Source organism: Rissa tridactyla, chromosome 4 (genome assembly GCF_028500815.1).
Source record: "Rissa tridactyla isolate bRisTri1 chromosome 4, bRisTri1.patW.cur.20221130, whole genome shotgun sequence".
Lineage (NCBI taxonomy): Eukaryota > Metazoa > Chordata > Aves > Charadriiformes > Laridae > Rissa > Rissa tridactyla.
In genome coordinates, this window is record NC_071469.1 from 71,067,076 (window position 1) to 71,084,756 (window position 17,681).

The window sequence follows — 17,681 nt, forward strand, 5'->3', positions numbered from 1 at the left end:
TCTCCAGACAGAGTTCACGCCGCTGTGGGTGTGCCATGGTTGGGAAGTACATTGGCTTGTGGCCATAAACCGGGTGGTCATTGGCCCCTTTGGCTGACCTTTCGGTAGCTGCCCCAAGGAACACTCAGCCCCCCTGAGATGTCCCCTGCCTTCGCTGGCCCTGCGGTGCGGGCAGCCGGGCGCCACACTGCAGAGCCGGCTGCATCTCCCCCAGGCTGTCTTGGCTCGTCTGGCTGCCCGGAGGAGGGGATAGCGGGGGTGGCAGCCTGGGGGTGACAGGAGGGACCCCGCAGACCTGGGGGGTGACAGGACAGTGGCCGGTGACAGGCCAGGGGACACCAGGGACACCAGCAGCCAGGGGCAGTGACAGCCCTTTTGTCACAATGCGCTGGGTCCCCTGAGGCGTGGGGGTGGGGCGGTGGGCCGTTGCCCAGTGGCCATAGTGACTGGCCAGGCCTGGCAACACTGTGTGGGAGAGAGGGAGCAGGGACAGAGCTCGGCTCAGCCCGCACCGCTTTCCCCGGCCCCTCGGCGGGCCCTTCCCTGCGCTGCCACCAGCCCAACCCAGCACAGAGGCCGCCACACTTGGTACCGCTGTGGACGCCGTGGCCCCTGGACCACCTGGCCACAACCATGTCGTGCATCCACTACAAGTTCGCTGCCAAGCTGGCGTATGACAGGGTCATCTTCAGCGGCCTGAACATCTGCCTGCGGGACCTCAAGCGCCAGATCATGGCCCGCGAGAAGCTGAAGGCGGCCACCAGCGACTTGCAGATCAGCAACGCCCAGACTGGAGCAGGTGCGTGGGGAGCAGCGCGGGGCCTCGGGGACCCCCCGTGGTGGCCGCGGCCTGCGGGAGCCATGCTGGGCTCTCTGCGGGTCGCCCCAGGTGGCCCGAGTCCAGCCGGGGCCCGTGTCGTGGGCGTGGGGAGCACCAAGAGGGATGCGGGGCGGGGATGAAGCGGGGCGGGAAGCCATGATGAGATTCGGCCGCCATCGGGAGCTGTGACTTGTGCTGGGGGCCTCGCAGAGTAGGTAGAGGTACATTTTGGGAGTCCCGGATTTCTCTCGTAGTGTTGACTAAAACTGTGAAGAGCTTTTGAAAAAGGTTTAATTTGCTTGAAGGGCTTTGCTGCAGAAGGGTCTCTGAATTTGCCTTCAGTTGCTAATGAACTTCTAGCCTGACGAATGCCAGCAGGCTGAATGGCTGCCTGGCTGATGTCCCTTCTGTAACGGCTGGGTCTGTGTAAAGCAGAGCATTAAACCCAGAACGTTCGACGGCAATAAACTGTGATGGGCCCAGTTGTTGTCACCGGGAGAAAAAATGTTTTGAAATAGGCCAAACACGGAGATCCTGTTATGGCAGTTGAGAAACCGAAAGGAAAGTTTTAGGTGAAACATTGATGCTCATAAATATATTAGCCCCTGAAGTATTACTGTAATATACGTCATAGCATTTTTACAAAGTGTGTTTCTTTGTTTCCATGCGTAATCACAACTCAGTGAAGAAGTATGTGCTTCTTGAAAAGTCCTCTTAGTATGTTGAGACGATAACAGCGCGCTGTTACGTATAGGATTTTGCATTTATAGCTGCAAAAGGATCCTCTGGAGTGCTATGTAATTACAAATTAATATGCGTTCTTACAAATTGGCTGATTTTTTTTCTGTGTTTATGTTGTTCCAGAGTACACAGATGACAACGCCCTGATTGCTAAGAACTCGTCAGTAATTGTGAGAAGAATCCCTGTTGGAGGAGTTAAAGCTGCCGGCAAAACATCTGCCATGTGAGTGTCCATAAAGCGTTGAATTCTTGGCTAGGGGTTTCAACGTGTGAACTTTTTTAATGGCTATTAGTTTACGGAGGCATTCTGCTTGTATCTCTCTCGTTAAAGCTGCAGTAAATGTTTGTCGTCGTGGGGCAGATGTTACCGTATCTGTCCCGAAGTAGGCTGACATTTTTAGGCCTGCTGGGAGATGGGGTTCCAACTCCATCAACGGTAACTTTTAAGAGGATTCTCCTGGGTTTGTCCTTGGGGTTGGCTCTTCTGAGACCCAAGTTGTAGATCCTGTTTCCTCTCCGTGGAGAGCTCCCTTATTATATGCGTTTGCTTTTATTGCTTTTATAGCAACGACAGATAGCCATTGTAGTGTAAACTCATAATTTGTTTCCATCTCAGAGGAGATGCCTTCAGGCACTCCCTAGTAATTCTGGACACGGCAGCCTTGTGCTTATAAACGTGGCCTTGCTTTGGGGGTGAATGTATGTATTGAAATATGTGTGCTTAGTGCTACCTTGTCAATGCATCCTCCGCTTCTGGCTGGCTGGCACCCTCCCCGGGTATTGTCATGCTGCCCCAAAATGAGAGGGTAGATGCTGCTGGCATCAAAGATCAAACAAACACCCGTACGTGGGGATAAGGACAGACCAGCACTGCTGTGCTAATGTTGACAATTAACCAGGCAGGTGAGCTTTCTGTTCCTTCAGCTGGAAACATGGCAGAAACCACTGGGAGAGGGGCTGATGTTTGGGAATGATGAAAGTACGCTGCAATGGTGGAGAGGCCTTTCAAACATGCGTTACTTGCCTTGTAGTATGTTCTTCAAGGTAAATGGATGAAGAAACCACTGTATGGCCAAAGAAACGTGACTTTGGAGGGTTTTATTAGTTGCACTGAGTGCACCAAGAGAGAACAGTTTATGTATGCAAATGAATTTCCATATTCACTAGATTATTTAGAACATAATGTTATGATGTTCAGGTTTTGTGATCTGTTTTCACTGCTTTATGTTTGCTACGAGTGCTTTATTTAAAGTTCTGATCACCTTTATTTCTTTTTCTAGAGGCGGAACTGAGCCACTGAGTGGAACATCAAAAATGGTATGTAAAAACACAATCTCACCCTTTTTTCAACACCCTTAATTCTAAACAAGACATTCTAAGCAAATCCTAAACAAATAGCCTTGTGTTAATTCTGCAAACATTAACTTCATGTATTTTCCAGTAAAACACAGTATATATTGCAAATACAGTGTATCTTATTCAGCGTAGTAAAGACTGAGTAATGCCATCGCTTGCGCAGTTCGAATGTGAATATTGGTATTTGTGCCTCAAATGCATTGTATTTCATATTGAACATGCCAGGCTATTTCCTGTATGACTTTGTGTTGAACAGGTGATATATGATGGTTTTTAGATCATGCTGGTTCAAGGTTTGCACACTGATGTGCTACATCTGTCTGTAGCTAGCCAATATGTATGTTTGTATGGGGGTGTGTGGGGTCTTTGTTTGTTGCAACAAAAAATGTTTAGAGCGTATTTTTTTCCCTTTTCCCATTGTATCACTTAGCTTTTGTTTTTAAGTACTTTTTTGCCTAATGCTTTTTGAAAATGTTTTCAAAAGCCACTGAGAAACCATTATTGCTGAACTTGGTACTGTTTCTTGCTTTTGACTCGGGGGCTCAACAAATACCGATCCCAACACATCCCATACGTTTTGAGGACAGTTCCGATTCCTTTTCATGTCCTTAAATACTTGGGTATTTGTTCCTAAAAACTGTACAATTGAAGTGATACTGTTTGAGCCAAGGCAGAGAGCATCGCCTGTCCCAGCAGGGCTGGGTGCTCTGTAGGAGGTGCCTTGGATCAAATGCCACCAGAAGTACACGTTCCAGCCCTGCCCGTAGACTGCAGTGACCCCTTGGTGTCACTGGGACCTGTTGATTGCTTTTCAGAATTGTAGCTGTGTTTCCTCTGGGGTTTTGCCTTTGGGCTTCTCTTGTGGCTGCTCATCTACTAACCCGTAAGAGCTGTTGTATGGTGAGATGGTAAGGAACGGAGGATGGTGAAGGGTCGGTGGCTCAAAGGCCCAGAAGGCGCTGCCTGGAGCCTGGGCTAGCACTTGTAGATGAGGACAGGCTGGGTTTTTCCTTGGCATGTCGGTACATCCAGACTTCTTTGGAAGGACGTGCTGCACTTGCCCCAGCGTCCCAAAGACAGTCTGCAATGCTCTGGGCAAACCCACTTGTTAAATGAGGGCATGGTTAGGAAGAACCGCTTAAGACAGGGAGGAAGTCTAATGTGTTGGGATTATTAACTTTGGGGGGCATGTATGTATTGAGCTGCCCGCCCTGTAAGGGGGCTTGTTCCCGTCCCCACTGCGCTCCTGTTGCCATGGCCCGTGTTCCAGCTGCAACTGCCGGTGCCTGGTGACGGGCACAACACAGCACTGCTCCCCTGCTCCCCACGCAGCCCTTTGCCCCTGCTCCTGACCCCTCAAACAACACACCCAGCCCTTCCTGGGGCCCAAAACCTCTCTGTGTGTGCTGACATTTAGGAGGCATCATGAAAGCCCTAAAGGAGAGGACACTTGTGCTGCCAGAGGTAGGGCCCCACTCCAGGGAGGTGGGCACCCCCACTGCCCGGGCAGGCTGGAGCAGGCACCGTGGGGATGGAGTGGGGTGGGCACCCTGCTCTGGGGAGCTCGGAGGGCCGGGAGCTTGGCTTGCCCTCTCCCCCCACCCCTGCAAGGCCAGGGGCTGGGAGAAGCCTTTCTGGGCTGCTCATGCTCTGCTGGGATCGGGCCTCCCTGCACCGGGGGACACATCCCCCGGGGAGCCCAGGGTCCCCTGGGCTGGTGCCGGAGGGATGCTCGCTGGGAGCAGCTGGGTGCTGCCCGGAGCCTGAGCTGGTGCCTCCGCTGCCCCTTTCCAGGCTGGAGCCCTGGGAGATGATCCCTGCCTGCGGAGCAGCACTGAGCCCAAAGGCTGCCTGCAAAGAGGAGGGAGCTTCTGGGTGCCCAGGCAGGCACGGGGCTGGGGTCTGGGTCTGGGGGGCTGGGGTCTGTGCCCAGGGTCTCCCTGCGGGGCAGGGAGCAGGGCCGCTCACCCCTGCCCGCTCTGGTGCATTTGTGCATAGCGTGGTGCATTTGTGGGTAAAATCCCTGTCACTTTTCTTAACTTCTGCCTGCAGTACCTTTTTGGATCTGGGTGTTTTCAGGGTTGGATGCTGCTTTCATTTCCCAAAGGTTAAGCCTTTCTTTAGTATACCACCACTTTGAATTTACATTGGGAAAAGGGGCAGCATTTTTCTTGAGGTTTGAAAACGCTGTCAGTCTGCTGCTAAAATCTAGATCAGTAACCCAGGGAAATACTTGACTGGTAGTGGTCTAGGTCTGGATTTGGCACTTGGCTTGAATACGGTGTGAAACTGTGTGTTTCAAAATAGTCCTTGTAGTATAAAACTTACTGTGTGATGGTTTTAGTTTTTCATCGTTATTTGAAGTAGAACTGCTTTTTCTTCACTAGAGTGGTGTGAGGCATTACACTAACCCTGGATCACTGGATCCGATCACTCGAGTTGGAGTTACTTTAACTGACCCGGTGACCCCAGCACTTAATGTAGTGCATTTATGTAAGCCACATTTGTAGTATTTGATCTAATTCCGATGGGTTTTTATTTCTTGAAAAGCATTATTTTTCTTGTTGTTTGCTAGCATGTGTATAAACAGGAATCACATGTTCATAAATAAAGTTACCATTCTTTTCGCCTCGTGTGTTCCCTGCCATGTCTGCATTATATTTCTAAGTAGCATCTTACCACCAGCTAACAGAGGTGTCTCAAAAAAGCCCCCAAAAAACCAAAGGAGGGAGGGCAGAAGCCTCGCATCGCTCTTTACGTGACCTCTCTCTCACTGTAAATCAGCGCAGCCTCAGGTGCTTCTAGTGTTGGAGACACAATTAGCTTTAGTCTGAAACCTACCTCAGGTCTTGGTCAAAAGTGTGGGGATTTTGTTTTGTTTTGTTTGAAATACGCATGTTTCTGGATGTATTTCAAAGCAGAACCTGGATCTTAGCGTGGTAGGAATAAATCACTGGAAAGCTTGCCAATTGTTGCTGTAGAGTAAAGCAGCAAACTTAACATTAGTTAAGATTGTTTTAAACAGGATGCACAAAAGCTTATTCTTTGGCTATTGCTTCATCACCTTGTTCTTACGTTAGCTGTCATTCCACGCTTGCAAATGTGTGCTGCTCTCCTGCTGTTACTACAGCCAAAGCACGGAAGGGGATCCTTTTAGTGTGGCTGTGTCAGTGACTGCAAGGATCTCTGTCGTAGTAAACCCCTTCATTTCAGGAATTTGAGCAGCTTATTCTTTTTCTAGACAAGGTGATGGGTTCTTTTTATTGGCTGATGTTTTGGATTGCTGTTTTTGTTTGGGCTTTGTGGGGTATGGCGAGCTTGGCATTTTTAACCTTCTTGAGCGGAGGGGCAGAGTTCATGTTCCAGGGCCGATGTGCGGGTGCTTTATTTTGACAGGCAGCTACACTCTGTTCCTAGAAGCATAACCATGTGCCTGTATCAATGATGGGAAATTAACCATTAGTTTACAAACTACGCTGAAGATAAGTTTCCCGCAGTGATGGGTCCTTCTCAAATAAATATTTTTTTAAAAACCTTTTCAGCTGAAAATTGACAGCCGCCTTACCCCTTCGACTTTCAAGCAGTTGTGAGCATTTGACAAGGGTCCCTCTCTGAGGTATTCGGGAGCAAGCAGTTCATCTCAAGCCAGTTCGATTCATTTAGTTTCTTCTCATTAACCACACGGGCACTCCTAAGCTCTCATAGTTTTGGACTTTGTTTTGGACAAAGACAAATTACACCGGGTTTGAAACGCCTCTTTCAGTGACGCCCAGAGGGTATAGTGTTACTCTCAGACTAGAGTAGAGGTGAACTATCGCTGTGTTTTGACTGTGGAACTTGAATATGTGTTTCATGTTTTGTGAACAGATTGATGACTCTCCTGCACCTCTTTCTCTGGCCCAGCTTGTGAAGGTAAATATATGTATATATATATAATCTTGTCAAATACTTACCCCTACTCCCTCCCCAAAGAAATCGTTTGCTTTGTATTTTTAACTCTGATGCTGTGGTCTATAGCTGGATAGCTGTTGTAATGTGAACAAAACCTTAATTTAATTTTCAATAACTTAAAGTATTTATTTTAACTTTACAATGCGTGTGTATTTTGATACTATCCTGTAAAGAGCAGTTCCCAGCTTGGGCAGAGAGAAGGGGAGTACCTTATCAGCCTCAACGTAACGTTGCAGGATTACTCATCTTCAAGAGACAAAAAAGAAGCCCTTCAGACGCTGTTTACCATTTTTCATACATCTCGTTAATTTTGTGTTGGAAACGAAAACATTTTTTACAGAAGAATGGAATTGGCTGCAAGGTGTGGACATTTCAGGGGGCTTTGCCACAGCCAAAATAGAAGCGTTTCTGTAACGCGGACACTTGCATGGCTATTTCTGAATTGCCGGTCATTACAGTTACAGATCCATTCTTTGAGAGCTGCACAACTTCATAAATTGTAGTGCATCTACAGTGAGCAACACAACCTAATTTGTTTGCACGCAGACTGTGTAAATTCTGAAAAAGCGCCTAATCATTTATTGGAATCTACCAATGTCTATGTGTGGCGTATTAGCAGATGTGACCTCTGAAACTGTTGTAATACCGTGTTTTGCTCTGGAACTGCTTGCATTTTTTGCTCAACAATGCGTAACTTTGTCTGGGAAAGCCCTAGCAATTGCACCTTGTGAAAAGGCGTAGCGCTAGCCAATTAAAACACCAGTCTTTAAAGTTACAAAGATTATAATAAAGGCGGGAGTTCATTTCCAAGAAAGAGGAATCTTTTCCCGCTGGGAACTTCTTCCCTCTCTCACTGCAGTGTGAGACACGTTTCCTAATGTGTACATTTGTGGGGGGGAATAAAGAAAAACAGAAAGAGTTTGGAAGGTATCCACCAAAAGACAGTGGTCTCCATCAGTGCTGTCCCTAAACGTGTCCTGTCTGTGAAGTTCTGGAACCTCACGTGAAGTTTTACTCTAAAATGTGAAAAACTGTCCAAGTGGGGTACACTTTTAGGCTTTTGAGAGAATTTAAGTATTTCAGAAAAATACGGCAGCTCAAACCTGTTACTTTCTCTGACCTCTTTAGTGCAGACTGGCTTAGCATGGAGGCAATGTGTTATCAGGCTTCTGGTTTGTGATTACGACGTATTAAATGCTGTATTTCAATTTTGGTCTATTCCTAGTAATGTTTTGTGGGTTTTGGACGTGCTTTGTAAACCGTTTGGGTTCCAACAAATGAGTGAAGCGTCTGTAAAGTTTTCTGTAAATGTTAATGGAAATGATTTCAGAGATGTCCCTCTGGATTATGTTACTGTTGAGAAAACACTATGTCTAAGAAACAACCATTTAATAAAATGTAGAAACTAGTTTGTTGCTTTTGTGAATGAATGCATATAAAACCAAAGCCACGAGGGGCTGATCTGAAGGATGGGTACCTGAAGGTCCAAATCATTGACAGTCAGTCCCTTAGACCCGGCTTGTAACTGGGCTTGTGTGTAATAAAAGCGTTTTAAGAAATGCTGCTTAAAGAAATCCAGCGGGCTTCCATAATTTGAAGATCTAGCGGTGCACAAGGCTTATATGACAATTTGTATGTTAAAAGGACACAGTCAACTGGAAAAAACCTGCAGGTTTTCCTTACTGTAGTTAAATCACTTAATATGAAGAAGTTAGTAGGGGGAGTCCAAACACGTGGTTTGGACTGCCGAGAGCACGTGATGGCCAAACTTCTACTGCAAAGAGTCTGTTGTCTTGCTGAGGGATTATAAAAAGCTTGATTCCTTTTAACACTTCTGTGTCTGAAGCTGAATTTCAGCAAGCAGAAAGAGCTTCCCCGACTCTTGAGTTGAGTGTCCTTTTAACGCTGCAGAGCGTAAATACTGATAGTTGCATACCTCTTTCTCCAGTAAACGTACAGTGGCTATCTCCTCCTTCCAGTAGTCTGGAGCTTAAAAATCAGTTGAAGAGTACTGGGTAGCGTCATTTTTTCTACACATGGCTTCAGTCCGCTTGGAAGAAAACTGGATTGGTTACACGAGTCTTGATGTGAAGTGCAAACAGAGCCTAAGGTTTTGAGTGCCCAAGAAGTTAACGGGCACATAAACGTCATGTGATGGCGTAAGGACTGCCCAGAACACCTTCAGGACAACAGTATTTTCTATAAGCAGCTGTTTTCATGCAGCCCCAGCTAGCGTTGTGCTGCTCTTTACAGGATGGGGTGAGTGGTCTCGTCTCTGGCTGTGTGGGCGCAAATGTGTTTCTAATGCGTGTGTCAAATGCTTACCTCTTAAACAGACCGACAATCTGGCTGCAGCCAATGCTTCCGAAGAAGACAAAATAAAAGCTATGATGATGCAGTCTTGCCGTGAATACAATCCAATCAAGTAAGTGTCGATAACGTCAAATCTGTTCTTTGAAGATTGTGGACAAATTGTAGAGATGTTTGTTTTAACAAGAGAGACACGTGCATACCTTTTTCTTCTTTTCTCAAAAACCCTTTAGTTACATGACCAAACCCTGGGATACGCCTCCACCATCCTATATATGCTTTCGTTGCGGAAAACCTGGCCACTACATAAAGAACTGCCCAACGAATGGGGTAAGAGTGCAGGGGACTTCTGGTGTTACTTCGCTTTTCCTTTTTCACCTGGCAATTACATAACAAATACAAGAACACTCAGATTAGGCATTGTTTCTCGTGGGGTGAAATCCAGAGGTTATAGGGCAATGTTGCAAACCCCTTCAAAATTCAAGGGAAACCTGGAATTTAAAAGGTAAAATGTTCTTTTTTCTTGGTCGTAGCTATTAAATATGTCCATAGATCTTTCTCTGTGAACTGTCATGCGTATTTTTATGTATTTCAATACTATTAAAAATCTTTCTGGTTTTAACGCTTTTTAATGACAGTTCACAGTGTTTAGAATTCCGTATAAAAGGAAGATGTTTCTCTTGACCCCACCTATTGAATATTTGTGTGTTTTAATGACACAAGTCTCTGGTTGAGTATTCACGCCATCTAACTTTAGTCGCCGAATGCATATGCAACCTTCGTACATATCGATGGTGAACTAAGTTTCTCCAGTGACTGGTTCAGAGCCCTGAATGGGGCTCTCCCTCTGCATTGCGCTGTGGAGGAGGAGTGGGTTTGTGCCTCTCCTCTGAGTGGATGGTGAGCTAAGCCATATGTAATCCTTGCGGAAGCTGAAGTTTAGCAAAAGAATGTCCACGGAGTTCAAAATGCTGCTCAAGTCCTTGAAACATCCTGGCTATATTTCTGTAGGAAAACAAGTATTTTTGGTCGAGTAACCCTTAGGCTAGGTAGAAGGAGAGAATTAAGGGCTTTTGCTGCTTAAATTAATCATCAAAGTGTCATTTTAAGTGTGGGTCTTAAGACGAGCTATGTCTGCATTCCTTTTCTTAACAGGACAAAAATGTTGAGCCTGTTGCCAGAATTAAGAAAAGCACGGGCATTCCAAGGAGTTTCATGATGGAGGTGAAAGATCCCAATACAAAGGGTGCTATGCTGACAAAGAGCGGAACATATGCAATACCAATTATTAATGCGTAAGTATGGAACTAGTTGGGCTGACCAAAAGGTGAAGGAGAGAAACCATGCGTAAATGTCTGAGTGGCAATGCAGCCAAGTTGGCCGGCATCTGTAACCACGGGGGAGGAAGCATTGTCATTGTATGTTAACCTCAAAATCCGTGATGCTTTCTCGTACTAAAATAGGGCGGTCCTACTGTTCATGCCCCGGGAACTCCAGAGCTTGGAAAAGTTTTCCCGTACCCATTGTTAAATTTTTCCTTCCTCACCCGGCCCTCCAGGGAAGCTTATGCTAGCGGAAAGAAGGAGAAGCCTCCCTTCTTACCAGCGGAGCCGTCCTCCTCCTCCTCCTCCTCCGAAGACCCTGTTCCAGATGAGTTGTTATGTCTCATTTGTAAAGAGATAATGACTGATGCGGCCGTTATTCCCTGCTGTGGAAACAGTTATTGTGATGAATGTAAGTGTTACTCCCCGGTTCGTTCACTCCAAACACCACATCTGATTTTCTGAAAGCAGAAACAGGAGATGACAAAATGTCTTTGTTACCAGTTCTATTCCATACTTGAGTGTCCACTGAATAGGAAAGGACTCTTCTCGTATAAAGGAAAAAAAAAGGCAGAAAGCTTTTTTCCTTTTTTACGTATCTTGTTAAATCCTCTTTACATGCGGAAGGACAAGCGTGAGAAGAGTGCACAGCTGCGCAGGTGATTACAGTATTAGATATTGAATGCATTTAGTTTTTCTCACAGCCCTTTCCCTCACACAAAATGGTATAGCCAACTCTGGTCGGCTCAGTATAGCCAACCTTACTGTGGTCTGCCACAAACCGATAGTTAGGCATTTAATCCACATTCTTCTCCACGGGAGAGCTGGTTAAAACCTTCGCAACTCAGTCCTTCTGATGTTCTTTTGAGGTGCGTTTTATTCATTAACCTGGAGGGTGGTGACTTCTCACTGTACTAGAGAGTGGAAAAAAGGACAGTCAAAACATCCAGACGCAGCCGTCTTCAAATGTTACGTTAGTGAAATATCAAAACCGCACAGTTATTTGCTGCATCCTAGAAATGATTTCCATGGTTGAACATTTATAGCTTCATGCTCTCAATTCAAGACCATATTCACTCATTAATCATATATCTCTTTTTATGATTGATTGGAGCCTCCAAAATTTCCTTTTGTTGGCTAAACCTACTTTGATGATTCTAATTACGCACAGGCATTAGAACAACATTGCTGGAGTCTGAGGAACACACGTGCCCAACGTGTCATCAGACAGACGTTTCCCCTGATGCTTTAATTGCCAACATGTTCCTACGCAAGGTAACAGGATGACTTTTACGTAAACTGTAAGACAAGTCTATTTGTAAAAAGCCAAAAGGGAAGAAAATATTAGTTTACATCTCCTCAAAACCTGCTAAATTAAATCGGCTACATTTACTTTTCAAATCCATTATCTGTTGCTGGAGAAGCTGACAACTCTTTAGAGACAGTGGGGCAAATTCAGGTCGCGCTTTTGTTTAACGTGATTGCCTTACTGTCAAATTCGGTGTTAACACTGAAGTATTTTAGATACAGGTACTCTGAGTGACCAGTTGTTACTCTCAGTGTTTAAGGCGATGTGTGCATGTATTTGTGTGTTGATTCATTTTAGGATTGACAGCATTTACAGGACTACACAAGTAATTTTACTCTGTGGAGGCTTTTGTTCATGTATCTACTGAAGTTTCATATTACCTTGTGGTAAATGTTTTTCTGCCTCTAGGCTGTGAACAGCTTCAGCAATGGAAGTGGCTACACAAAAGGGCTCCACCAGACGATTCAGCAGCAGCAGCAGCAGCCGCCACCACCTCCACCAGCACTCATGACTATGACTGTTGCACCTCCTGGACCTTTTCAGTAAGTAAATCTGTAGATCAACATGAACATAAAAGACACCAGGATGCCAAAGTTAGATTCTTCTCCTTGAGCTGCGCTGCCAGCCATTTACGTCTCATTAGTGACAGTTTCAGATAACTGCGGAAGTTCTGTTTAGTGAAAGTCCTCACTTTGAAAGAGGACACTTTGAAAAGTCGGAAGTGTGCCTCCTGCAAGAATGTTCTCAGAAGTATTGCTTGTTTGGGTCCCGTATCAGTCATTCCGTACAGGCTTAGCCTGAGAGAGGAACGCTTTTTCCCCAGGAGCCCTTTCATTTGAAGGGGCTAGCAATTCCTAAAGAAACCATTTTGTTATGGCAAACCTTCTTGAGTGGGTTAATTTCTCTTTAGTACCGAGGAAATAATATTTCCATGAAAAGTGTAAAAGCACAATCCTGGGTAAAATAGGCCAGGTGTTTTCACAGTACTTCTTTCTACAGTATTTCTATAATCAATATTACGATAAGTCAGAGTCATCCTCAGTAATACACAGCATAGTCAGTGACGCGTACAGATTGGATAATAAACACTGAAACACTGTAAATGTGAAATATTTACAGACATGACAGTAGCCCTTCAAAAGACTGTTTGAACAATAAAAATTTGGGGTTTTTTTTGTAGCAATGCTGATAGTGTTATACCTCCTGCTGCTCTGGTGACTGCTGCTGAACCTTCTGCATCTCCCTGGCTGTCGGTCAGCAGTTTGTTGAAAGAGAAGGTAAGTTGTATTTCAACATATGCAGTGATTCTTGCATTTAGTAGAGCTTCTTTTCCAACCGTCTGCATTTACTCACAAGGCCTGTCAGGTTCCTGTACGAAGACAACCAGCATTACCAAGTCTTCCGGGCCCCCAAGGACAATCAGTGCCCACAACTGGTAAGTAACTATAACTTCAGAAATTCTGTAAAGAAATGGCCTTCAGATACACTGAATGGGATTTTTCTCTTTGTCCTCTCCCGACTCCAAAAGGTCGTCATCCAACGAGAGCCAGTACACCTCGCTCAGCAGGTGGCAGACCAGGCTGGGAACTGTAAGTATTCCACAGCAATTCAATCTATTACTGCTTGTAACGAGGCCATAACACGTACCTTATACAACAGCTGATTTACAATGAAGAAAGAATGCACAGATAGCTGTGGAGAATACAAGTGGTAATTAATGTTTAAACGGCTTAATTTGAATTGGCTTTGACGGAGGGAGTCTGTGCTTGCGGTGAGATTATTTAACATAAAACCCCGGTACATGATTGAAAAGAGGACTCTGAGAAACGACGTTTTTTTGAGGACACTATAGTTACATATAAAAATGAAACAGAATCAAAGGATCGGATGGAAAGCCACGCTTTTGATTGCTGGCTGAACAGAGCTGAAAAAATTGATTTCCTGATAGAAACCAGACTCCAACATTCTCTTTTTTTTTTTTTTGACAACTTAGTTGATACTGATTGAGCACATGATTGGAAAAGTCAGTGCTGTTAGTTTCTGACAATTTTGAATTTCTTCAATATAGTCATCTCCAACAGCCAAGCTGCTTTCTCTCAGAGGGAGAGAGAGGAGCCTGCCTTATCTATTGTCGCAGTGTCAAGCTCGTCCTTCCTTTTGGTATAAATTTGTTCTAGGTAGATTGTAAGGGTGCATTGTGTTTCTAAAATCTTAAGATAAATAAATAACAGAAACCAGGATCCATCCCACAGATTGTCTGAAATCTGAAATTCAGTAAGGAAGAAAATAACAGTTCAGGGACAAGAACAGGCCAAATATGTCATCAACAACGTGGGAAGCATTAAGCGTATCAAGGAGTGGCAGAGGAGCGGTGGGCACTCGGCACACGGGAGATGGGAGTCTCTTTTCAGCATGGGCAGCCTCCATGCACAGTCGCAAAGCTGAGTATGAGGAGAGAAGACTGAGGGACGTGCCGGGGATGAGGATGTGGAGGGCAAGTGTGAAGATCAAGAAATGAGTGTCATCTCAAATGAACAGAAAGCAGGGAGAAAAATGCTCGCCACCACGCTCCCGCTTTGTTCTCTTTCCTCTTTAAAATCAGGGCAGAGTCCGTAAGGGAGAAGCAGATTGTGTAGAAGAATGAGGAGGAGTTCCACTCCATCCTTCTGTCATTGGATGGACTGGATGATTCAAGGGATTAGCAGCGATGGGGGTTTCATATGTAGGGTACTAGCTCACATATGGCAGAGGCTACAGCAGACGGACCGTTAGAATTGGGCAGCAGTTGTTAAGGAGCAGGTGTGTCTCTTCCTAAAGGGGAGGAATGATGCTAATGAACATATGCAGAATAATGTGAAATGGTTCTTTAAAAACTAATAAAAGCAAAACTTGTGAAGAAAAAGCTCAGGGTAGCTCATGTCTTCTGTCCCCAAAAATCACATGGGCAGGAGTCTGAACAGCTCTGTTAGTAACGCTGCCAGTAGCTTTCCTAGAGTAATGGCAATGGGTTGTAGTACTAGAGGCTGAGTTCAGAAGCCGTCACTATCCTTGGTTAGAGCTATGATGTGGAAAATTTTGCTAGGCCATGTGGCTAGAAGTGTCCTGTATGTAGAATTGCTGTACAATCCGTATTTTGCTGTATTTTGCATCCTGTACAAATTGCCAAATCAGTAGTGAAGTTAAATGGACTGAGCGGGCATTTTAAAATGGAGCTTTACTGTCTTCAGGCTGAATCGTGTCTTCTTGATGTTTGATAGTGCACTGTAGCCATTAAGACTTGCTCTTTTTGCGTCTTACTGCACCAAAAAGGGTTTGCACTGCATGTCGTGCCTGAGTAGTGAAACACGTGTGCCTTTGCGGACCAGCAGAAGCCAGTATAGGCCACCTTCAGTCAATCAAGAGCTGTGGCAGTTCATGTGACAGAAATGGTGGATATAAACTTACCCTTCCTCTATGCTTTTACACTATCAAAGCAGCAGGTGTTCTCTCTTGTAAGCAGAAACTTTTACATGTTATCACGTTCTCCAATTTGCAGTAGCGTTATGTCAGCAGCTGAAAGCAGCTTTGACATAAGCATATGGAGAGGGGAAAAACCCCCAAACAACTAATTTTGGGAGGAAAAAAATCAACCAGGAGAGTGACTGTTTTGAATTAACTTCATTTATGGTTTTTGTGTTGTTTTTTTTTCTAAGGTCCAAGTCTCCCTATAGTGCTTCATTTTACTCTAGAAGTTCGTGTACCCACTCCAAGTCAAGATCAGGTTCTTCCCGCTCTGGCTCCTACTCTCGATCATTTAGGCGTTCCCCTTCTCGTTCCTTCTCGCGATCACCACCCTATCCAAGAAGAGGCAAAGGGAAGAGTCGTAACTATCGCTCTAGGTCAAGGTCTCCAGCGTTTCGAGGCCAGTCTCCCACTAAACGGACTATACCTCGAGGGGATGGAGAAAGGCAGTACTTTAAGAGATACCGAGAAGTTCCCCCGTATGATATGAAAGCTTACCATGGCAGATCTGTTGACCTGAGAGGTCGCTTTGAAAAGGAGAGATACAGAGAATGGGAACGGAACTATAGAGAATGGTACGAAAAGTTTTACAAGGGCTTTGCTGCTGGCGCTCAACCTCGACCAGCAGTAAATAGAGAGAGCATTTCTCCAGATAGGTCTGGTCCACCTGGGACCAGACGAGAGAATTTGCCATATGCTCGGGGACGCAGGGAAGACTCTCCTGGTGGGCAAAGCCACAGAAGTCATAATAGAGATGGACGTGACCCTGAAAAACCTTCTGGAAGAGAGCGCCACGGCATGAAAGATCCACCACAATCAAATGAGAAGGACATGGAATATCCGCTGGAAGATGGCAAAGGAAATGAATGTAAAAAACACCAGAAGAGAAGAAAAGGGGATGAGAATAAAGGATTTCCCAATGCTGAGTTTGGGACAAAACTCAAACACAAGAAGAAAAAAATCGAAGAAGAGCAAAGAGAAGGATGACTAAAAAGTGAAATCTGTCACTCCACGGAACGACAGATAATGAAAAAAAGAATGAATTCTTAAGTCATCTGTATCAAATTTTCTTAAAATGTGAACGAATTCAAGTGTTGCAAGTAACGGCATGAAGGCGACTGTGCTGCCCTTGAAATATTGCAGCTGGATCTTTACATTGGAGCTTTATAGAAGTGAACATTTTGTTCAGAATTGTGAGTTGTGACAATGCAACGTGAAAGGTTTTGCTGGGGCATCTTAGTTTTAACCACCGTTCATTACTTTGGGTGGAGTTTCAGGTACTGTGAACCTCTTCATGGTTGAGTATGTTTTTTAATTGCCTGCCAGAAGCAGCTGTTACAACCGATTATGAAATATCAGCAGAATGATTTGCAGAATACGCAGAGCCCTGATACGTCACTTTTTGATTACAATAAAATGTTTTCAGTAAACCGTCCAACGTGGTGAGATTTCCAGTGAGAGTGGGAGATTAGCCGAGAAAAGACTAGCGACAGAAAAACGCCAGCAGTAAAAGCTTGCTGGTAGCTTACATGTGTGCAAAATAACACAGCAACGCATTTGGTTTTGAAAAGACTGGTAGGACTTTAAATCTTTTGAACTGGCGCAACGTGGGGAGGTATTGCTGAGAGGTGCACGTTTTTCACGTGCCAAGTGGACTTGGTTTTATATTGTAAAAGGTAGCATATGGCCCCAAACGTACAGCCAGTATTAACAGCTGGGACTGACTGTTTTAAAATACTGTTACGTGTGAAGCTGTCACATTTCAACATTGTTCTAGTTTGTTTAGAAAGCTGTTGTCATTTGCCAGCAAACATTTACACACATGCTTTAAGATGCCCTGTAATCTGTATTTCCTCTCATAACTCTGCTGATCCCCAGGATGCTTGTGTTTTTGAAACAGAACCTTCAGTAGTAGCATTTTCACATGGTGGTGCCATGACACAGACCTAACCCTTCCATTAATAGTGGGGTTCAGCAGATGAGTTTGGCAGAAGAAGAAAGCCCACTAGAAAGTCAGGCTTCTGCTTTAAACTGCTTTGAACAGTGACAATCTAGAAGGCATAAATTTAATTAGCGGGATCTTTTTAAGACAGACGTAATTTAAAAAAAAAAAAAAAAAAAAAAAAGAAGTGGCAGTGGTGGGTGTTGCTCCACTGCCAGAAAGCCAGCACGGTAGGAAATACTTCTCGTTGTGCATTAAGGGCATAACATCACGGTAACGGTTGAATTCAGTAGGGAAAGCCCTTGACTGTTTGGCTGTTGGGATTTGCCCCAAAGGAGTTCTGTTTGGAAGTACGATAAATTAAAGCAGCATTTTAGGGCTTCCCATTCGCAGAGACTATTTTGTTCAAAAAGTGTCATAGTTTATAGG

The 17,681-nt window shown here is 44.9% G+C and overlaps 1 protein-coding gene across 1 annotated transcript; it reads left to right on the forward strand.

The window, feature by feature from the left end:
• The first annotated feature begins 633 nt into the window (after positions 1-633).
• Positions 634-16,297, forward strand: LOC128908645 (E3 ubiquitin-protein ligase RBBP6-like). The gene is made up of 13 exons (XM_054199294.1): positions 634-799; positions 1,685-1,784; positions 2,842-2,893; positions 6,785-6,829; positions 9,205-9,293; positions 9,412-9,508; positions 10,334-10,473; positions 10,737-10,912; positions 11,672-11,775; positions 12,218-12,351; positions 12,990-13,086; positions 13,189-13,244; positions 15,502-16,297. Exons 1-13 carry the CDS (start codon positions 634-636, stop codon positions 16,295-16,297), a joined length of 2,052 nt encoding a protein of 683 aa, XP_054055269.1.
• The last annotated feature ends 1,384 nt before the right edge of the window (positions 16,298-17,681 follow it).